This window comes from Hylobates moloch, unplaced genomic scaffold (genome assembly GCF_009828535.3).
Source record: "Hylobates moloch isolate HMO894 unplaced genomic scaffold, HMol_V3 SCAFFOLD_5, whole genome shotgun sequence".
Lineage (NCBI taxonomy): Eukaryota > Metazoa > Chordata > Mammalia > Primates > Hylobatidae > Hylobates > Hylobates moloch.
The window spans coordinates 142,173,976-142,198,342 of NW_026652280.1; the positions used below are offsets into that span (position 1 = coordinate 142,173,976).

The 24,367-nt window shown below is 33.9% G+C and overlaps 1 protein-coding gene across 6 annotated transcripts in view; it reads right to left on the minus strand.

Annotated features, from left to right (window-relative positions):
* Positions 1-24,367, minus strand: part of PRKACB (protein kinase cAMP-activated catalytic subunit beta) — a 157,515-nt gene that overhangs the window by 63,450 nt on the left and 69,698 nt on the right. Inside the window, exons 1-2 of one of the 6 annotated variants that reach the window (XM_032155498.2) lie at positions 9,215-9,337; positions 281-304 (exon numbers count right to left, since the gene is read on the minus strand). The exons of 2 other annotated variants lie outside the window; for them this stretch is intronic. In XM_032155498.2, the coding sequence (XP_032011389.1) occupies positions 281-304; positions 9,215-9,224 (34 nt within the window). In that variant the 5' untranslated portion in view covers positions 9,225-9,337. Of the gene's footprint in view, positions 1-280; positions 305-8,623; positions 9,050-9,214; positions 9,338-24,367 lie in introns of those variants that run through there. 3 more of the 6 variants (XM_032155499.2, XM_032155501.2, XM_032155502.2) reach the window with 3 other exon arrangements.

A 24,367-nucleotide genomic window follows, 5' to 3' on the forward strand; every position in this document is an offset into this window, starting at 1 on the left:
AGTAACAGCAGAAAAATCTCTGGAAAGTGTAAATCTAGGGGAATGCATTAGTTCATCTTCTTCCACCCCTATTCAAATATCTACCTCTTTAGACCTCTATTTGGTATTTCTAAAAATACTCTCCCCCTCCCCACATACACACACATTAAAAATATTTTCAGTAAACAGAACTGTAAAAACTCAACACAAAATATTCTAATTGCCACAAAATATCTCATAAAAATTTAGCTTACGATAATCAAAGTAACAGAATTATTCTGTAAAAAAAAGGTTTTCCTACCAGATGCATCTGATGACTTGCGTGCTTGATCAAAAAGAATAAACAGAGATTAAATAACATATAAAATAACATACCTACAAGAAGTTACCCATCCATACATGTTCACTACTGTACTGCACATAGAAATAGAATGATAAAACAATTGAACATACATACCAAAAATGTTTTATATAAGGATTACAAGAAATTCTTTGGATATCCTTTTTTTAACCACCCAAAACTCTTCTCTGGAAATATGTTAATAAATTATCATCTTCTATCCTTTGAAACAGAAGAATAATTGTGTTCACTTTGCTGAAGGGGCACTTGCCTCAACATATTAAACATACTGATTCAAACTAAATTCACTATAACCTTAAAAATGATAGTGAGTATAAAAAACAACTTTAATACTTCAGTTTGTAATTGTACAGTTTATTGGATTGGACTATGCCTACTTTTGATTTCTAAGATGATTAATTAGTCCTTCTATAAAGACTAAAGTCACATATATATGAGTATTTGGAAGTTTAATAGGCAATGAAAGTTACACTTCCTATTACAAAATTTATTTTATTCTTCTTTCCTCTCAGTAGATGTGTTTTATTACTTGCTAATTTTTCATCAAGTCTTAGTTACAAGTGAACAGCATAATTGACTGACTCACTAAACTGTGAAAAATAAAAATTTTTATTATAGTTTTATATGGAAAAATATAAACACTTTTAATGAGACATATATTTAAATATTTAAATAATCATTCTAGAAAGAAATACATTAACTTATTTGACTAGCATCTACAAGGATAGATGGATACACTATGAATTCACACAGTGTGTTCATTCACAACTAATCATCTGTACATGTTTCTCTCCCAACACCTCTCCATCTGGTGATGCTGTGGATTTCGTCAGCCATCCATGCCATGTTTGACTTGTGATGCTTCCTACATAATTTTGTAATGAAAACTCAAAGTAAATTTATAGTCATAAAACTAATGACCCAGGCAATCTTTGAAATGCTCCTTGAAGTATATTTTACTTCCTTAATTGTTCAATGAGGCTTTTTCCTGTAGGAGTATTATATCTACTACAATCATATGTCAAAGATTTTCCAGAAAGGCCTGAATTCAAATATTTTGTCTTGTTGCCCGACACTATAGAGTTAAGAATGGATTTCTAGATGATAATGAATACACAGTATCAACTTCTGCAGTAGCAAATGACTCAGTAAATGGTAGCATCAATTTATTGTCCCACCATATCCTTGATGCTCTATATCCTCAACAAAATTTGTTAATGTTGGACTTTCCATTTTTTGCTAATATAATGAGTATAAAAAATCATGTCTGATTGTTAAAAGATTAGGTAAATATCCCGCGGTAGAATTTTATACTTTTTCCCTTAAAGGTCTTATTACACTTTTATTAGATTTATACCTAGGTTCTTTAGCACTTTGGTTGCTATGGTAAAATGGAGATTTTAAAAAATTACCTTTTTTGTTTGTTGCTGATGTATAGAACATAGTCGATGTTTATATATTGATTTTTTTTATTATCTGGCAATCTTGCCAGACTCTTGTCAATTCTGAAATCACACTGGTAGATTCACTTGAGTCTTCTATGTAACCAATCACATATCATTTGTGAATAATGACAATTTGGTTCTCTCCACGTTTTTCTTGTTTTACTGCTCAGGTTATGACTAACAGTACAATGATGTACAGAAACAATGGCAGTGGACATACTTTTCCTATTCCCAACTTCAGAGAAAATGTATCTAACTAATTTTCTTTTCCTATGCTTGACTCGTAAAACTATCCTAGAATCAGTAAATGAATTTAAGAGTATTTTCTCTTTTTCAATGCTCTGGAAAATTCCATACAAGATTGAAGTTTTTGTTCTTTGAATGTTTCCTAAAACTTGTATGTAAAACTCTCCAGTCCTAATTTTGTTCAAAGATTCTGTGATTTAATTTTTAAAATAGGTATAGTTCTAATTAGTACTTTAAAATATTTTTCCATAAACTAACCTTTGATTCTCATGTATCTTTATTTTCTATTCCACCCACTGATCTTTGCTCATGTCTTTATTAGTTTCTTTCTTCTTTTGATTAACCATGTGGCTTTTTAAACTTGTTTTCTTATATCATGAATGTCTTTCTTTTTCCTAATTTGAGCACTTAAAATTTAACTCTATATCCACTTTTGCTGCACTCCACAAGTTCTGATACATAGTTACACCTTAAATTTATGAGTTAATTCTTTGGTAAGTTATTTAAAATTTTTAAATCTCCAAATGTATACATTTGTGTGATTGTTTTTTTAAGCTTTTTATTACTGATTGAACTTCATTGCCTTGTGGTAATTAAGTAATTAAGAATTGATATACTGTAACCTGTATATCAATTATTTGAAATTTGTTGAATACGTTTAGTCATATAATTAATTTTGTAAGTGTTCTACCTATTCCTGTGTATTCTTCAATTACTGGGTAAGAATTCTCTGTCTATATCTATACAGTTTCTCCTACATAGGTCAATTTTGTTTTGTATATTTTAAGGCTCTGTTAGAATTATATACATTTTTTCCTCATATTTATTTTTATGTTACTAATATAGTAGTCATATGTGATAATTTTACTATGTCTACTGACATTATTGGCAGGTTCTAATCCTGTTGTATCTAAATATCATTTGCAGTATGTGTGTAAGTGTGTGTGTATTTTGTTTTTGGATTGTGAACAAAAAGTTCATTGGGGCTTTATCTGTGAGAAACCTGGAGGTCTTGGTCTGAGGATGTGTCCCAGTATAGGGTTTTGTATTAGCTTCTGTCTGGTGTAGAGTGTATGTTACAAGCCCGCAACTCTTCTGATAATGTATTTTATTGGTTGTTCCTAGACCACACAATTAATACAGATTAAAAACTGAAACCTGCTTGAGAGGAGGCAGTTGATTAAAAATTCTCGGGAGAGGCATCCTACACATGCACACACATCCCTCCCCTGTTCCCAGGAACCCAAGCCAAGAAACACAAGCTTCCTTATTTTCTCCTTTTGTCAGTGGAGAGGTTTTATTTTCTAATCTATGCTTTCACTGAGGTTATGATCCTTGCAGGATCCTGGCTTTATACAGGGGGTTAAAAAATCCTAAACTGTATGCACTAAACAACCTATCACCCATCTCTGTGAGGCCATTTTAAACGAAAGCCCACCAAGGTCTAAAATTGTCCTCAGGGCAGTTGAAGTATGCTCCCCCTTACAGCTCTGGTTTTCATTTACCACTTCAATTTTTGCACTTTGGGAATTTATTTAATTCTAATTAAATTAGAATTCACTTAAAGGGTAAATTCAGGTATTTATTTAAAGGGGCAGTTGTTACAGTTTATTCAGCATTTCAAGGTGCTGTTGATCTTAAATAATTTCTGCCCTCAAAAGATTTTTTATCTAGTCTCCAATTTTGGATTTTTTTCTTTTTAGGACAAGCTTCATGTTAGATTGTAAGATGCAAAGACATCAGAATGTTTATGGATTTCATTTTTTTATGCTGGAAATTCCAAATGCTCACCAGGATATATTTAGGTATTGGCATCTTTGTTAATCTTGTTAAGACAAAATGAGGTCTTTCAATTTAAAGATTCAAGTTTTTCTTCAACTAACAAGTTTTCCTGAATCATATTTTTGATTATTGCTTCTGTTCTATAAATCATATCTGTTCAGTTCTGTGGAATGCTATCCATTCAATTTGTAAAATGTCCTTTTATTTTCTTTTATAATTTTTTGTCCTGCTTTTATTTAACATACTTTCATCTTATAATTTTTATCTTGTCCATTTCCTCTACATTCTATTAGGGTCTATCTGTAGAGATCTTCACATTATTAATTTACTTTTCTGCAGTGATTATTCTGCTTTTTATTGCCTCTAATGCAGCTTTGTATTCGAAAAATGCCAGGTTTATTTCTTATAACTTTTTCCTATCACATCATTATGCTTCTTTTCCATTCCTGCCTCTCAGCCAGTAATCTTTTCATTCTAGGTTCTTGTTTTATCTTTGTTTCATGTCTTAGTTCACTAACTCCATGCTCACTTGAAATTTTAAGAATTAACACAGATGGCATCTATAATTTTTTGTGTTTATACTCTCCTGCACAAATATTTTCTAAACATAAGTTCATTCTCTACCTCTTGGAGACTGTAACTTTATCGTTTTATGGTGTATAACCTCTTTTATAGGTTCCACATTGTTGCTTTTCTTTTATATTCATTCAAGCACAATTACAAGCTTTTCAAAACTTTACAAATGCCCCAAATAAGGTAAGTGGTTTTTCTTTGGCCCTTCTCACTTCCTGTTTAGGTGCTGTTAGACTAAACTCTTCACATCATTTAGTGTACACATATTTACATTATCAGTTAAGTAATCCAGTGACTTTCATAAATGGGAATGTGGCCAGGACTGTAGGATTCCTTGCTGGTAGTGATGCCTTCTATGTCAGGAAAGAGTCTTCTATATTTAAAGAGAGGCCACTTTTCAACTTGAAAAGGCCTAATACATTCTTGGTTGTCCCACTGTAGCTGTTTTAGAATGAAAGTAATGAGCAGTGTTGGATCTTCCACTTATTTTCCTCATCCCTCCCAGTTAGTGAGGTGAAACTATTATTTCTTTCTTTTCCATAAAGAAAAGCTACTCAAGTTAAAACTGTTAATTAGACTTTGGAGTCTGAGCATCAAAATCCTGTACATATTTGGGCAAATAACCATCTTTAATTTCAGAAATGATGTACTGCTTTCCCAATTTTTTTTTTCTAACAGTATTTTCAGTCAGGATCTAGAAAGGGAAATTAATGAAGTGTTAGTATTCAAGTCTGTATGGTGCTGTAATTCATAGCAGATTCATACCTTCTTCTTCAGAGATTTGCCCTCAACTACAGCTGGGCCAGGGTTCTCACCCAGGATTTTGATATAATGATGCTAGTTACATCAAAAAGCACATGAACTAGGAGAGCACATAAACTTTGAAACTTTCAGATGACTAAGCTCCATTTTGCACAAGCATCAGAGAAACCTGTTCGCTACACAGTGAGGATAATAAAGCAAATACAAGGAAAAAAGTAAAGATGTCATGTGATCTCAAAGAGAAAAACTGAGAAAGGTACTATTATGATTCCAGTCAGCTTTCCAAATCAATTCTATTCTTTGGGACAGCTCAACTCTACTTTTGCCTTTGAGCTCCATGACATCCTCTGCATCCTAATAATACCTGTATCTTCTTCTGCTTAAGCTCATTTGAGTAAGTTGCTACATCCTCTAAACAAGAGGGCCTTACAATAGTTTGACTGATTTTTAGAGAAGTTCCTTTAGTATTTCTTTATAGACCTTGTTTGCTTTACAAGAGCAAAAACTTCACAAAAAGGGTTATGAGTAAGAAAAACATTTAGAAAGTGAAGGCTCTTTTCACACTTATAACCAATTTTTTAAATACTAGAAAGATAAAGGTACTGATTGGTACAACTTAGTTTCTTAAGCATTTTATATGACTTCATCCTACAAAGTTGATAAAGGAACAAGTAAATACTATGGTTATTGTATTTTTCTGAACCAAAACAAATCAAAGCCCACACTGATATTTTTCACTGGCAATGTAAGGAAACTGTTCAAGTATGTAAAAATGAATTATATTTAGTTTATCATTAATTCTCTAAGTATTTATTGGGTACCTTGCTGTGTTTGGGGTACTGGGGTGACTACTAGAAACATACAATGAACAAGGCACTATCCTTGACTTGAGTTCAACATTTAGAGATTAGAAAGTGACACACAAATTTATAATTTCAACATAATACAATAATTGTTATAGTTTGTAAGTTTGCTGTGGGAGTACAGAGAAATCACCTAATTCCACAGGGTCAGTGTTGGAGGTACTGACTGGTTCTCTAAATTTTTATGATAAAGACTATATGGAAAGGTAGCAAGGAATTATATGTAATATAGTATGGCTAGATCAAAATTTGTGAGAGAGATTTTGCAAACAAAACCAAAAAGGTAAGTCATCGACTGCATGTGACTTCATAAGGAGCTTAACTTTTATTTTAAAGGCAATATAGGGAGTAACTGAAAGTTTTCATGTTAGGTTAAAAAATGGGCATATTTGCATTTTAAAATTTTCAGTGTGGAAAATGGCCTGGAAGGATATAAAACTGGAAGCTGGGAGACCAGTAATGCAGTTATTGTAATAGGATTGAGAAGAGATCTAGAAGCCATCCCAGTGTCAGTAAGACTGGAGAATATTGAGTGATTTTTGATGTAGAATCAATAGAACTTAACGACTGAGTAGATGTCTGAGGGTAAGAAACAAGTTAGAAATGACCAAGGTTTCTGTGTTCACTTCCTGCATGGGCAGTGAGATCATTAACAGATATCAGAGTCAATGAAAATGAAGCAGATTTAGGGATGATAAAAGAAAATCCACTTTTCAACTGAATGTTCAGGTAATGACTGAAGATGTAGGCATGGATGAGATTTTTTGGAGAAAATGTAGCATCAAAAGAAGGCCAAAGATAGATTCTCAGAGAAAACCAACATTTAATTGGCAAAGGATAAAAGGAATACCCTTATAATGAGAAAAGTACCACGTACACATAAATACCACATGTGTAGTTACAGACTTAGATTAAAAGGCCTAGCATTTGCTTATTTTTACAAATAAAACCACACTTCTCTTGTAATTTTCCAAGTTGAAATGGCTAGGACATTTAACCATTTATGACATGATTAAAATCAGTTGAAATTGGGCATTCTCGACAAAGTCAGAACACCTAGTTGTGATTACTATGATTATTTGTGGGATAAAATGGCTAGAAAAGAAGGCCAATATGATCAAATATATCAAATGCTATCTACAATGCATAGCTTTTTAAAGAAAAATAAAGCAATAGTGAAGCAATAACATTTTCCTTCAGCTAAATCCAATCCATCCTGTTGTAAAACCTCCAGAACACCACGGTGGTTACCTAAAGATTCTAGATTATATGCCAAATTTTCAAAGAGAAAATATACATTGGCTTGATTCAAATAAATATATGTATGATAACCAGGTATATTCAGTTTGATATCCATAGAAATCCTAAGGAATGTTAAGTTGTTGTTGTAATATTAGTTCAAATTTAAAATAGCAGATTAGAAAGATCTATTTCAGTAACAGGAAAATAACAATCCAGTTAATTCTTAATATTTTGCATATTAAAATGTCCCTTTAATATCTAATATTATTCTATAAACAAATATGTAACAGTGTTTAAGAGGTTTATATTGTACTGCAGCAGGATAAAGAATATTTATTGGTTATAATGAGATGATCTCCAGTTATGAAAGAAAAGGTTCGTCAATTTTGAATTCTATCATTATACAGCAAAAATCCACCTTTCGGTTTCCAAATTCCAATTCCAAATCTTATAAATGCAAATTATAGGACTGTTATGTTATCAGAGAAACCATATTCTACTTCTCTGAAAAATGTCTGAATCAAAGGTTAACTTCCAAGCATCTTATTCTGCAGTTAAGCAAAAGATGCTAATGAATTATGCTCTAAGCAAATGTTTTTCACTCTAACAACAGGATATCTATTTTTAGCTGCAGGTTTGGCTTGAAGTGACAGCTTTTACCCTATGATAAACTGCAGTACATACTGTAGTATATTTTTTCAAAAAAACAGTTTTGGAAATATTTAGAAAAAATAGATCACATTATAACAAAAAAGACTAGTTGTCACAAGCGTACTTATTCTAAAAAATTATTTCCCCCAAAAAACTGTTTATTAAAAATTTTAACAAACCCTACAAAACCAAAATGCTCTAATTATTTCATCATTAAATCCTTATTTCTCAATAAATTGTAGGTAAAAGCAACCAAGACATCAACAAAATTTTGGCAGCATCTTATTTTCAAAATTACTATTTAAAAAATCTAATAAAAATAATCTAATAAAAATTAGCATTAGGATGACAAAGCTAATCAAAGGAAAGTTAAACTAATCTTCAGGATCAGATACTAAAAGAAAATACTCTCTTATGGTTAGTCTATTTACTAATTTATAACACAATTAATAACAGTGCCCAACAAATACAATAAATCAAACCATAAAGAAAATTAGAAACTGATTATTGGTATTGATTATTAATAGTGCCATTAATTGTTTACAGTTCTTACTGGTTTTTGAAGGCAATTTACTATAATGCCTAAGTACAAAAGCGTCACCACAAAATATAATTCACAGTAGCTGTGGCTTTATAACTGTCCCTTTAAAAATATCTTTTCCTCTTATAAATATATTTTTTTAAATAAACAGCTGCAGAGTCTCAGAGAGCATACTTACCACTCATGATGAAAACCAACCTTTCCAAAACATATTGCTCAAAACAACAATCCAACAGCAAAGGGAGTTATGCTAATCTCTAGAGGGAGAAGAACCGATGGTGTAAACACACACACTGGAGCATGCAGCACACAGAAAACGAAAAGAGCTTTCTTTTGTTTTAAAAAGAGAAGCCCCTAGAAGCAAAGCATAACTGCCTAGCATGAGATATCACTAGTAAACATCAGGTTAATGCCAAAGATGTCTATAACTAGACTGAATTTCTTTCAAGCTAGTAATCCCAGCCTCCTTCATATACCACTAGAACAACTCAAAATGGCAGGGAGAAAATGTTCGAACCAGGATGTATAAGATGTTCTCAATTATATCAGCATGAGTTGTTACCACGGCAACATTAGACCAGAATTATCGGTTCACTTGTATCCAAGGCGTAGCTTTTCTAAAGCTTTAATCAACCAGACAAATAAAATACCTTTTTATTTTAGAGCCACATGATTTTAAATTACCACATTTCTTAAATTTAAGCACTAATCTACGCTTTTTACATCTTTCAAAGATATGAAAAAATTGCTGTTTTCTTCAAATACTCACACAATCCCATGTTGAACCTGGCAAGGAGCAAACAGCAGAATGATTGCACCTAAACGTCTTTCAATTACACCAGCTCTTACTGCTAGCTGTGGACCTCACTGATATTAAAATGCTGTGTGCTGTTGCTAGTGACTATTGGCGATGAATCTTATTGCCCAGATCGCTGATAGCTTTCATTTTTCATGAGCCAGAAAGCTATACTGCAGCAAAAATGTTAACCATTTAAACATTCTGTGTTATGGAAGAGAATAATATTATATACATATATGTATATCTCCATTTTTAAAGGAGAATCATAGAATAACCTATTTGTAAACTTCCATTAAATTCAGCATTACAAACAGTGTCAGATGCCATCCATATGGTATTCAAAGGAAAATAATACACAAAAAAGTTACTGGCAATTACTGCAGAAATGTAAAATTCCTCACATGAAACAGGACTAAGATGACAGATTGTATAGCATGGTGGGCTGACTGGGTAGCATGGTGAACAGATTGTTCTGATTACCAGAGATCCAAAATTTGTACCAAAATGGTACCAATAATCTATAGAATGGTTCCTTGTTAAGTAGAACTTCAGCATATGAACTTGCCATTTTAACAGTTGCCATGTGAGGCAGGACTTTTGGTGATGTGGAAGTCAGTCAGGAAATCTCCCTAAGAAACAACTATGAAGCTGAACAGAATTATCAAAAACAATGATTTCATGGCTCTGGAAATCGAGCAGTCATAAACAACAAATTGAGAAACATTTATTTGTGAGGAACCACTGAACTCTGCCTAAAAACAGTGGGAGTCAGAGATGTTCTTGCCTGGGGCTGCTCCCACTCATTTATAGCTCAGTCAGGAGAGTACTTCTACCAGGGTAGGGCTGGTCATGAAAACTAGCAGCTTCACTTCTGGAAGGGGCGGACACGAGAGGGAGCTGATTTGATTTGGAGTGGAGGCCAAAAAACTCATTAGTGATATTGTCAACGAAAAAAGCAAACTGAAAGAAATTAACAAGTCTAAGGCTATGGACTTGGTAGAGCTAAGCAGCACATTGGTGGTATAGCAAGAAACATAGCAGGGGGTAAATGAAGATGAGACAGGCAGACAGAGGCTACTGAAGTTCACCAGGCCACCCAGTCTGCCCACCTTGCTATGCAATCTGACTAGGAGGTAATGACATGCACAAAGGAGACGAAAAGAGGGCCCAGTGTAAAGTTAAAGCTGGTACAGACTTCCAAACTGCCTAAATACTGCATGTGCTCCTCAATTCGCACACAGTTCCATCAGCACTGGCTGGTCCCAGTGTTTGAGTACAACCTCTGATAAATCATTAAATAACAGTTAAGCTACAGAGACACAGGGCAATCCCTAGGAAACCAGGTTAAAAAATAAAAATTAGAATAAGAAAAAAAAATTAAGCAGAGAAATCAGCAGTCACATATCATGAGGGATACAGATTCCATAGATTAAGACAAAGGAAGTTATTAATAAAAAAAAACAAAACCAACCCTCAGGGAAAAAATAATCAAAACCCAGAGCTACTACCACATGCTATTTTAAAAAACACATTTTGGACAAAAACTTGTGTGATCCACAATGAGGAAAAAAAGCAGTCAATAAAAAATGTCCCTGAATGGGCCCAGGTGTAGAATTTAGCAGACAAAGGCTTTAAAGACTTTAAAATAGCTATTATACAGATATGAAAATAATTAAAAGAAAATTGTGTTAAATACCTAAAGGAAAACATGACAGTAATGAACAACATATAGAAACTTTCAATACAGAAAGAAAAACTATTTAAAAATAAAAAGTGCAGATTTGAAAAGTATAATAACCAAAATTTTAAAACTCAGTATAGTAAGCCCAACAGCAGATTTAAAAGAGCAAAAGATCAAATCAGTGAACTGGAAGATAGATCAATGGAAATCATCCAGTTGGAAGAACACAGAGAGAAAAGGACAGGAGAAAAGTGGACAGAGCCTGAGAAACTTACGGGATATCAAGGGAACCAACATACATCTCATGGGAATTAGAAAAAAAGGAGAGAGACAAAGGGTGATGAAAAAACATTTGAAGGACTAATGGCTGAAAAATGTCCCAATGTGATGGAAAACAGTAACCTATGGATCCAAGAAGCTCAGCCAATGCCAACTAGAATAAAACCCAAAAGATCGACACTGAGACATATCATAGTCAAGTTGTTGAAAGGTAAGGAGAAAAGTTATGAAAACAGCAAGAGAAAAATGACGAATCACGTCCAGGGGAAAAAGAATATGATTAATGACTTCTCATTAGAAATAAGAAGGGCCAGAAGGCAGAGAAATGAAGTGCTAAAAGAAACAAGAAAGCAAACACGTCCACCAACATTTCTCTATCCAGGAAAATTATCCTCCAAAAATAAAGGTGAAATGAAACATTCCCAGAGAAACAACTGAGGATATTTGTTGTAAGGAGAAATACCTAATGAAGTCCTTAAAGCTGAGAGGAAATAACACTAGACAATAGCTCAAATTGACAGAAAGAAATGAAGAGCACTAAAAATAGTAAATATATAAATAAAAGACTATATAAATACACAATTTTTCTGTTATCTCTTAATTTCTTTAAGAGACTTAAAGTTGTATGAGGCAATAATTACAACATTATGTTGCTGGGTTTATAAAATATATAAATATATGTGAAAAAACACAAATTTGGAAAAGAAATGAAGCTATATCGGATCAAAGCAGTTCTATTCCACTAGAATTAAGTCAGTACTATCCTCAAGTAAACTATGACAAGATAAATTATAATCTTGTGTATTATAATCCCTAAAGAAATATTAAGAAAATGCCTTTTAAATTTTATTTTTAAAAATCAAAACCAAATAATTAAAATGTCACACTACATATATGTAATAGAAAAGAAGGTGGTAGAAAGGGAAAAGAGGGACAACAAAAACTATGAGACAGAAAACAGTAAAGTGGAAGCTACAAATCCAACCATATCAATAATGACATTAACTATGAATGGAAGAAACACAAATCAAAAGGCAGAAATTATCAAATTGGATAAAAATCAAGATCAAACTATATAACATCTATAAGAGACACATGTTAGATTCACAGATATAAATAGGCTAAAGTAAAAAGAGAAAAACAAGATTCATCATGCAAACAGTAATCGTAAGACAGCTGGAATGTCTATATCAATATCAGACAAAATAGACTTTAAGTCTAGAAAAATTATGAGACAAAAGGGACATTCATAATGATAAAAGGCCAATACATCTGAAAAATTTGGCAATTAGAAATGCATATGCATTGAACAGAAGAGTCCCTACAGTACTAAAATAAAAACGGACAGAATTGAAAGGAGAAAAATATTTAATACTAATAGTTGGGGATTTCCATACTTCTCTCTCAATAATTGATGGAAAAACTAGACAGGAAATTGGAAAAGAGACAAATAACTTAAATAACACCATCAAAAAAATCTTGACATTTATAAAATACAGAATTTAACATCAGCAGAATACACATTCTTATCAAGCACACATGGATATTCTACATATTAAGCAAATGCTAGAAAACATAATGTCTCAATTAATTTGAAGGGTTTGCTAAAGCTTTCAAAATATATTCTATAATCACAGCAGAATTAAGTTAGAAATAAAAACAGAGAAATTTTAGAAATCTCTAAATATTTAGATATTAACTCACAAAGAAATTCCAAGGGAAATTAGAAAATATTTTGAGGTAAATGAAAATAAACTACAGCATATCTACATTTATTGGATGTAGATAAAGCAGGGTTTAGAAAAAAAAATCATAGCTTTAACCATTTAGAGTAAAATAGAAGAAAAGTTCCAAATCAGTAACTTAAGCTTTATATATATTATAGTATTATATTACATATAATATATTCAGTAAAATATATAGAAAAACAATAGAGAAAAATGAATGAAACCAAAAGTCTTACTGATAAAACTTTCACTAGCCTGACCAAATATCAAAACAAAATAAACAAAAAGAAAACAGAGAAGATATTAATTATAGAAATCAGTAATGAAACTATGTTATCACCACTGATACTAGATAAATTAAAAGGATTATAAGGGAATACTATAAACAACCTTATCCCAATCATATAAGACAACAGGTGAAATGGAAAAACTCTTAGGCACAAATTACCAACACTAACTAAAAAAGAAATAGAAAATGTAAATAAACCTGTAACACAAATATTGAATTAGTAATTAAAATTTTTCCCACAAAGAAAAGCTCAAGTTGAGATGGCTTCACTGGTTAATTATATGAACATCCAAAGATAATACCAACCCTACACAAACTCTTTCAGAATTCAGAAGTGGCGGGAACACTTCCCAACTCATTCTAAGAGGCCTAATACCAAAGTTAGGCAAAGATCAAAAGAAAACCACAGACCAATATCCATTGCAAACATTGATGCAAAAACCTTTATCAAAATGCTAGCAAACTTAATCTAGCAGTATATACAGAGGATCATACACAATGACCATGTGGGATTTATTCCATGAAAGGTAAGGTTGGTTCAACATTGAAAACCAATTAATGAACTACGGTATATTAATAATAAAACCAAATAATCATCTCAATATATGCAGAAGAAGTACTCCACAAAATCCAACAGCCATGAGAAAACTTCTCAACAACGAGGACTAGAAAGGAACTTCCTCAAACTGATAAAGGACATGTGGGGCAGGGGAAACTCTATACTTATGTCATATTTAATGATGAAAGATGGAATGCTTTCCCCTTAAGACAGGGCATAAGGCATCCACCACTTCTATGCATCTTTGTACTGGGAAATCTAGCCAGTGCAATGAGGCAAGAAAATAGATATTAAAGGATAAAGAAGAAATAAAACTGTCTTTATTTGCAGATGAAATTATTCTATATGTAGAAAATTATAAGGAATCTATAAAGAAACTACCAGAACTAAAAAATGAGTTTAGCAACATCATAGGATGATATAAGATCAATACAAAAATCAATAACATTTGTATATACTAGCAACAAACAATCCAAATGTGAAATTAAGACATAGCTCCATTCACAATAATATCAACAGAAATAAAACACTTAGAAATCATTTTTATAAGACTGGAACACTAAAGAAATTAAAGAATATGTAAATAAATGGAGAAACATCTCATGTTCATGGATTCCAAGACTCAATATTGTTAAAATAACAATTCTCTACAAGTTAATCTATGAACTCAATATATAGTCTCTATGAAAATCTACTAAAGCTTTTCTTTAGAAACTGACAAATTGATCCGGAAATTTATATGAAAATGCAAAGGACCCCAAAATAGACAAAACAATTTTGATAAAAGAAGAACAAAGTTGGAGGACTTACACTATTTGATTGCAAAACTTACTTTAAAGTTACAGTAAGCAAGACAGTGTAGTATAGGAATAAGGATAGACATGTAGTTTACTGGGACAGAATTGAGAATTCAGAAATGAACCCTTTCATTTATGGTCAACTGATTTTTGAGAAAGATGCCAAGATAATTAATAGGGAAAGGAAATTCTTTTTAACAAGTAGTACAGTAAAAAATGGATCTACATGTTGAAAAAAGAACTTCAATTCATACTTCACAACATACATAAAAATTAACTCAAAAAATAGACTTTTAGAAGGAAGTACAGATTGAAAATCTTCATTACCTTGCGTTAGATACAAATTTCTTAAGATCTGGTACCAAAAGTACAATCCAAAAAGGGAAAAACGATAAATTGGACTTCACTAAAATTACAATTTTGCTCTTCAAATACATCATTTTAAAAAATGACAACATAAGACGGACTAGAAGGAAATATTTGAAATTTATATTTTTGGAAAAGAACTTAGTTCAGAATATACAAAGAATTCTTGAGAATTGATAAGAAAAAGAAAAACGACTCAATTTTGAAAGTGGGCAAAATATTTGAAAATACATTTCTCCAAAGTACATACACAAATGGGTTATAAAAACTTGAAAATATGCTCAACATCTTAAAGTTATTAGGAAAACGCAAAGTGAAACAATTGTGAACAACGGATTCACACTCATGTGATGGCCATAATCAAAATGACTGATGAGCCGGGTGCAGTGGCTCATGCCTGTAATCTCAGCACTTGGGAGGCTGAGGCAGGCAGATCACTTGAGGTCAGGAGCTCAAGCCCAGCCTGGCCAACATAGTAAAACCGCATGTCTACTAAAAACACAAAAATTAGCCAGGAGTGATGGCGCATGCCTGTAATGCCAGCTACTCAGGACTGAGACAGGAGAATCACTTGCGTCACTGCACTCTAGCCGGGGTGACAGAGTGAGACTTTGTTTCAGGGGGAAAAAAAAAAAAAAAAGAAAGACGGATGATATCAAGTGTTGATGAGCATGTGAAAAAACTGGAACCCTCTTACATTACTGGTGAAAACGTAAAATGGTACCACCACTTTGGGAAACAATTTGGCAATTTCTTTAAAACATAAATTTACCATATGACCTAGAAATTCTACTTCTAGATATCCATCCAAGAGAAATAAAAACATATGTCCACACAGACTTGTTTTCACATATTTATAGCAACACTATCCAAATAGCCAAAAACAAACCAATTCTCATGTGCATCAATTGCAGAACGGATAAACAAAATATATTATATCCATACAACATATTATAATTCAACAATAAATCGGAACCAATTATTAATATATTCTATAACATGGATGAACCTCAAAAATATTATTCTAGTGAAAGAAGCCAAAAGCAAAAGATTACATATTATATAATTCAATTTATGTAAAACATCCAGAAATGAAAATCTATAGAGACAGAAAGCAGATCAGTGTTTATCTGAGGTTGAGGTGAGAGTGGGGATTGAATGGATATGGGTAACAAAAGAACTTTGTGGGTGATGTAAATGTTCTAAAACTGATTTGTGCTGATGGTTGTGCAAATCCTTAAATTTACTAATTAATACTGAATTATACACTTATAATGAGTGATTTATATGGTTATGAAAACATACCTCAACTTTAAAAAGTTGTCAAATGCTTCTCTACCGAGGAGGAAACAGTTGGCTTGAAATAGATCTTTGCTGTGGGAAGAATCATTTCAGTGGACAATTTAATTATGCAAATGTAAGGCTGGTAGGCATCCATTACCTCGGGGGAACGATCTAACAAAATCTTTTGAGGCTTCGTAAGGGCCATGCCTTTCCAATACTCTGTGGTAAACAGAGATAATTAAAGGAAAGAAGGTAAATAGATCTGCATAAAAAAAATGAAACAGGAATTCTGAAAGGGATCAACTCCTAGACTCCATCCTCTTCAAGGTTCAGAATTACAAAAATCTCTCATAGATTTTAATGATAGGTCTGTGGCTCACGAGTAGGAATATGAGCTTAAGGAGGCTTTATCCAAGGGGAAATGATAATCTGGGTTGGTGATTCAGGCTGAAAAGTAGAGACATTGTAGGCTAAATCCAAGTGCCTACAGAGGCCAGGCAGGTAACGCAACAGAAATACTGAATGCTGGAGCAAATCAGATAGTGTATATCTGATTAAAGAGGACAATTATTCAGTGCAACCCATTTTTTCTCATGAGAGAATAAGAGGCCACTGAAATCAGTTTCTCCAAGGGTTCAAGAATATGAAAGTCCAGATATTTATATGAAGCTCTTGATTTAAAATCATGGTATTTTATATTTTTATATAATGATATAAAATTCAACTATTTTTAAAAATACATGAGAACTAAACAAAACATATCTGCAAGTTGCATCTGGCTCACAGACCACTGGTTTTCTATCCCTGGACTAGATTTCAAGAAAGAAAGGCTAATTTTGGTACAGTGTGGGGATGGGCTGAAAGTACCTTCTCACACATCCAATTTGGCAAGGAAGCCAAGATGACTAAGCATATGAGTATAAATTAAGGAAATGAAATCCTTTGACATAACCTTTGAATGAACATAATACTGAAGAGTGAATCATCCTGTCATTAAGAACCATTGAGGTCTCTGCAAGGATCAGTGGCATCACATCAACAAAACAAGGTACATAAAATTTGTTGGGGCCACTTTTGAATCATGAAACAATGTAGCAGTGGTAAAATCAACAGTGGCTAAAAATGATATCACTAGCTTATATGTTCATGCTTGCAATCCCAGCACTTTAGGAGGCCAATACAGGAGATTGCTTGACCCCAGGAGTTCAAGAACAGCCCAGGCAACACAGCAAGATCTCATCTCTACAAAAAATAAACTTAAAAAAACTAGCCTGGCACAGTGGCATGCATCTATATTCCCAGCTACTTGGGAGGCTGAGGCGGGAGAACAGCTTGAGCCCAGGAGAACAAGGCTGCAGTGAGCCATGATCACACCACTACTCTCCAGCCTGGGCAACATAGCAAGACTCTGTCTACAAAAAATAAAAATAAAAATCCCCATCTCTTTCTTCAACTTTTGGAGAGCAAATTAGTATCCTTGGAATGAGTAAACTCCTAGGAGTATAGCAATACTTGAAGCAGCTGAATGAAGACTCAAAGAAAAGACCTTGGAATTCTTGCTAATTTGAATAGGTAAGTGTGCCGGTGATTAAACTGAATATTTAAAAGATGACAACTTATTTGTCTCTCAAGTGAGCCATTCTTGTTAAATAACAATAATGAAACACCAAAGCTGAAAGCAACCATGGTTTCAGGACATGAAAGTAATATTCAATCTCTCAGACACATACCATTCTTCCTGTTCAACTTATTACTTCTTTCTGAATGACATCTTATTTTCAAAGTTCTTTGTCTCTCAGACCATCTGCTATTACCCACTGACCAATTTTTTAAAGTGGAAAAAGTTTTTGTTCAAGATTGCTCAGGCTATTAGGGTCTTTTGTGTTTCTATACAAGTTTTAGGATTGGTTTTCCTATTTTTGTGAAACTTGTCATTGAAACTTTGGAAGAGATGGCATTTAATCTGTAGATCACTTTGGATACTAGAAGCATTTTAACAACATTTATTCTTCAGATCCATGAACATTAGATATCTCCATTCACTGTGTTTTCTTCACTTTTTCATAAATGTTTTAAAGTTTTCAGTGTACAAATCTTTCACTTCTTTGGTTAAATTTATTCCTACGCATTTTTTGTGATATTGTAAAAAGAAGTGATTTCTTGATTTCTTTTTTCCATAGTTCATTGTTAGTATGCAGAAACACTATTGATTTATGCATTTTAATTTTGTATGCTGCATCTTTATTGAATTTGTTAGTTTTAACAGTTTTTTTGGTAGAGTCTTCAGAGTCTTTAATATATAAGATAATATTTGCACATGTAAAAGATTTTACTTCTTTCTTTCCAATTTAGATGCTATTTATTTATTTATTTATTGCCTAAATGCTCTGGATAGAACTTCCAGTATCATATTGAGTAGAAGTTTTAACAGTGGGCATCCTTTCCCTTGTTCATGATCTTACAGGAAAACCTTTCATCTTTTCACCACTATTAAGATGTTAGCTGAGGGCTTATCCTATGTAGCCTTTATTATGTTGAAGTACAGCACTTCCATAACTAAAAAGTTTCCATCATAAAAGAATGTTAAAGTTTCTCAAATGCTTTCTCTGCATCTACTGAGATGATTATATATAACTTTTTTTTTTTTTTTTTGAGACAGAGTCTTGCTCTGTCGCCCAGGCTGGAGTGCAGTGGCACAATCTCGGCTCACTGCAAGCTCCGCCTCCCGGGTTCACGCCATTCTCCTGCCTCAGCCTCTCCGAGTAGCTGGGACTACAGGCGCCCGCCACCACGCCCGGCTAATTTTTTGTATTTTTAGTAGAGACGGGGTTTCACCGTGGTCTCGATCTCCTGACCTCGTGATCCGCCCGCCTCGGCCTCCCAAAGTGCTGGGATTACAAGCGTGAGCCACCGCGCCTGGCCGATTATATATAACTTTTACCCTTCATTCTGTTAATAGTGTATCACATATGTTGATTTGTGTATGTTGAACCATCCTCGATTGTGGTGTATCATCCTTTAATGCGCTGTTGAATTTAATTTGCTAGTATTTTGTTGAGAAATTTTGCATCTATGTTCATCAGGGATATTGGCCTATGATTTTCTTTTGCAATGTCCTTGTCTGGCTTTGGTATCAGAGCAATGTTGCCCTGGTAGATGAGCTTGGAAGTATTCCCCCTTCTTCAGTTATTTTGGGAGAGTTTGAGAAGGACTGGCATTAATTCTTTCTTAAATGATAGAAATTCACCAGTGAAGCCATGAAGTACTACTAGGTTTTATTTTGTTGGAGGATTTTTTGATTACTGATTCAAAGTCTTCATATGCCTTATTGGTTTGTTCATTGCATCAAACTAAAAGCTTTTGTGCAAAAAGAAAACAATCGACAGAGTGAAGAGACAACCTACAGAAAGACAGAAAATACTTGCAAATCACATATCTAATAAGGAGTTAATATTGAAAATATATAAGGAACTCAAACAGCTCAATATCAAGAAAACAAATACCCAATTTAAAAAACGGGCAGGTGACTTGAATGGGCATTTCTCAAAAGCAGACATAAAAATGGTCAATGGGCATATGAAAAATGCTCAACATCACTACTCATGAGGGTAATGAAAATTAAAACCACAATGAGCTATTACCTCACATCTGTTAGAATGGCTATTATAAAAAAGACAAAAGATAACAAGCATTGGTTAAGACCTGGAGAAAAGAGAACCCCTGCACACTGTTGGTGAGAATATACATTAGTACAGCCATTATGGAAAATGATATGAAGGATCCTCAAAAAATTAAAAATGAACTTTCATATGATCCAGCTTCTAAGTATGTATCAAAAGGAAGAAATCAGTATGTCTAAGAGATATCTGTACTCCCATGTTCATTACAGCATTATTCACAAGATATGGCATCAACGTATGGTATTCTACACAGTGGAATACACTATCAACCTTAAGAAAGAAGGAAATTCTTTCATTTGTGATAATGTGAATGAACCTGGAGGACATTATATTAAGTGAAATAAGGCAGACACAGAAAGACAAATATTGCATAATGTCACACATGTGGAACCTAAAAACATCAACCTCGCAGAAGTAGAGAATAGAATGCTGGTTATCAGGGGCTGAAGGATGGGAGAGTTCAGGGAAGGAAGATTTAGGAGATGTTGGCTAAAGGGTACAAAATTTCACTTAGACAGGATGAATAAGTCCTGGAGATTCATCGTATAGAATGGTAACTGCAGTTAATAATAATGCATTAATACAAGCACACCCCTCCTTTTATTGCGTGTTGCTTTATTGCACTCAGCAGATATTGCACTTTTTACAAATTGAGGGTTGGGGCAACCTTGTGTCAAGCAAATCTATTGGTGCCATTTTTCTTACAGCGTGTGCTCACTTCATATCTCTGTGTCACATTTTAATAATTCTCACATTTCCTTTTTCATTACTATTATATCTGTTATGGCAATCTGTGTTCAGATGTTACTATTTTAACTGTTTTAGGGCACCACAAACTGAACCCAAATAAAATGGTGAACTTAATTGATAAGGGTTGTGTGTGCTCTGACTGCTCCACTCACCAGCTGGTCCCCCATTTCTCTGCCTCTCCTTGGGCCCTCCTATTCCCTCAGACACAGCAATACTGAAATTACGCCGATTAATAACCTTACAATGGCCTCTTAGTGTTCAGACGAAAGGAAGAATTGCACATCTCTTACTTCAAATCAAAAGCTAGAAATGATTAAGCTTAGTAAGGATGGTATGTTGAAAGCTGAGACAGGCCAAAGGCTAGGCCTCTTGCACCAAACAGCCAAGCTGAGAATGCAAAAGAAAAAAGTTACTGAAGGAAACTAAAAGTGCTGCTCCAGTGAACACATTAATGATAAGAAGGCAAAACAGCCTTATTGTTGATATAGAGAAAGTTGTGTGGTCTGAAAAGATCAAACCAGTCATAGCATTTCCTTAAGCCAAAGCCTAATTAAGAACAAGGCCTTGACGCTCTTCAATTCTATAAAGGCTAAGAGTGGTGAGGAAGTTGCGAAGTCTGAAGCTAGCAGAGGTTGGTTCATGAGGTTTAAAGGAAAGAAGCCCTTTCTATAACATAAAAGTACAAGGTGAAGCAGCAAGTGCTAATGGAGAAGCTGCACCAGGTTATCCAGAAGATCTAGCTAAAATAATTGATGAAAGTGGCTAGACTAAACAACAGATTTTCAATGCAGACTTAACACTGCTCTATTGGAAGAAGATGCCATCTAGAACTTTCCTAGCTAGAGAGAAGGCAATGCCTGGCTTCAAAGCTTCAAAGGACAGGCTGACTCTCGCTAGGGGCTAATACATCTGGTGACTTCCAATTGAAGCCAATATTCATTTACCATTTAGAAACTCTTAGTGCCCTCAAGAACTATGCTAAATCTACTCTACCTGTACTCTATAAATGGAACGTGAAAGGCTAGATGACAGCATATCTGTTTGCAGCATGGTTTACTATTTTAAGCCCACCATTGGGAACCACTCAGAAAAAGATTCCTTTTAAAATATTAGTGCTAATTGACAAGGCACCTGATCACCCAAGAGGTCTGATGGAGATGTACAAGGAGATGAATGTTGTTTTCATGCCTGATAACACAACATCCATTCTGCAGGCATGGATCAGGTCTTATTATTTAAGAAATATATTTTATAAGGCTAAAGGTGTCACAGATAATGATTCCTCTGATGGATCTGGGCAAAGTACATTGAAAACCTTCTGAAAGGGAGTTACCATTCCAGATGCCATAAGAACATTGTGATTTATGGGAGTAGGTCAGAATATCAACATTAACAGGAGTTTGGAAGAAGTTGTTTCCAACTCTCATAGATGCGTTTGAGTGATTTAAAATTTCAGAGAAGAAAGTCACCGCAGATGTGGTAAAAAAATTACAAGATAATTAGAATTAAAAGTGGAGCCCGGAGATGTGATTGTATTGCTGCAATCTCCTGATAAAACTATAATGAGTGAGGAGTTGCTTCTTGCAGATGAGCAAAGAAAGTAGTTTCTTGAGATGGAATCTATTTCTGGTGAAGATGCTGTGAAGATTATTGAGATGACACCTGAGAATTTAGAATATTGCATCAACTTAGTTGGTAAAGCAGTAACAAGGTTTGAGAGAACTGACTCCAATTTTAAAAGAAGTTCTACTGTGGGTAAAATGCTACCCAAAACATCACATGCTACAGAGAAATCTTTTATGAAAAGAAGAGTCAGTCAAGTGTGTCACTTTGTTGTCTTATTTTAAGAAATTGCCACTGCCATCCCAACCTTCAGCGACCATCACCTTGATCAATCAGCAACCAAACATCAGTGCAAGACCCTCTGCCAGCAAAAAAATTGGGAAATGCTGAAAGCTGAGATGATCATTAGTATTTGTTTAGCAATAAAATAATTTCAAATTAAGATATGTACTTTTAAAAAGATATAATGTTATTGCACACTGAATAGACTATAGAGTAAACATAACTTAAATGCACTGGGAAACCAAAAAATGTGTGTGACTTGCTTTACTGTGACTTTAGTTGTATTGTGGTGGTCTGGAACTGGACCTGCAGTATCTCTGAGGTATGACTATACATGAAAAGTGCTAAGAGATTCAATCTTAAATTTTCTGCCATGAAAAAGCAACTATGTGAGGTGGATATTCATTTGTTTTAGTCATTTCACAATGTATACTTATATTGAACCATCATGTTGTACATTATAAATAAATGCAATTTTATTTGTCAAGTATACCTTAATAAAGCTGAGGGGGAGGGAGGAAGAAATAAACTTTCCAATGTCAACTTATTAAGAATGGAGTTAAATTCTCCAGTCCATATTTTCCACATTCAGATTTTTGTTATGGACTGGTCTATTTCGGCATTACTATAAAGAAATACCTGGCAGAATAATTTATAAAGAGATTTATTTTGGCTCATGGTTCTGCAGACTGTAGAAGAAGCACACTGCCAACATCTGCTTCTGATGAGGGCCTCAGGAAGCTTTCAATGATGGCAGAAGGCAAAGAGGGAGCAGGCGTGTCACAGGCAAAGAGAGGGAGCAAGAGAGAGGGGGAGGTGCTATGTTTGTTTTTAAAAAACAACCAGTTATTGCATGAACTAATAAAGCAAGAACCAGCTCATTACCCATTGGGAGGACACCAAGCCATTCATGAGGGATCCTCCCCTATGACCCAAACACCTCCCATTAGGCCCCACCTCCAACACTGGGGATCACATTTCAACATGAGATTTGGAGGGGACAAACATATAATGTTCTTACCATGACCCTGGTAGTTGTAACAGAAGGAAGTATAATGGGCCATTGTATTTTTAGTTTTTAAAAATATCAATATACTGTTTTGAGAATAAGTTTTACAATGTTAAATGTGTTTTCTTTATTTTATTTTAATTTATTTTGAGATAGAGTCTCACTCTGTCACCCAGGCTGGACTGCAGTGGTGCAATCTCACCTCACTGCAGCCTCTGCTTCCTGGGTTCTAGTGATTCTCCTGCCTCAGCCTCCCAAGTAGCTGGGATTACAGGTGTGCGCCACCACACCTGTAGATGGAGGCTGGCTAATTTTTGCATTTTTAGTAGCGATGGGGTTTCACCATGTTGGCCAGGCTGTTGTTGAACTCCTGACTGCAAGTGGTCTGCCCACCTCAGCCTCCCAAAGTGCTGGGATTACAGGCATGAGCCACCACATCCGGCCTTAAATTTGTTTTTAAAAATATCACTAAGGATAGTAGCTATATAATTATTTTCACACATTCTCAAGTGCTATAATCTATGAAAAAATAATTATTATAATAATTAACTCCAAAAGGATATGCATGTTTATCTGGGATTCGATTAATTTAATGCAAAAGCCTTAAAATGGTCATAACTTCTTCAAATTAATCCTATGAAATATAAAAATAATCCTAAATATGTACAAATACTTAGTTATAAAAATGTTTATCACGGCATTTTTTAATAGCAAAACATTAAAAACAGCCTAGATGGCCAATGATTGGTTAAATAAATTATAGTATATCCTTATGATTTAATACAAAATAGTATTGTAGAACAACTCTTTATAAAGAAAAATGTTAACTAAACATTACGTTTTGAAAGATCCAAATT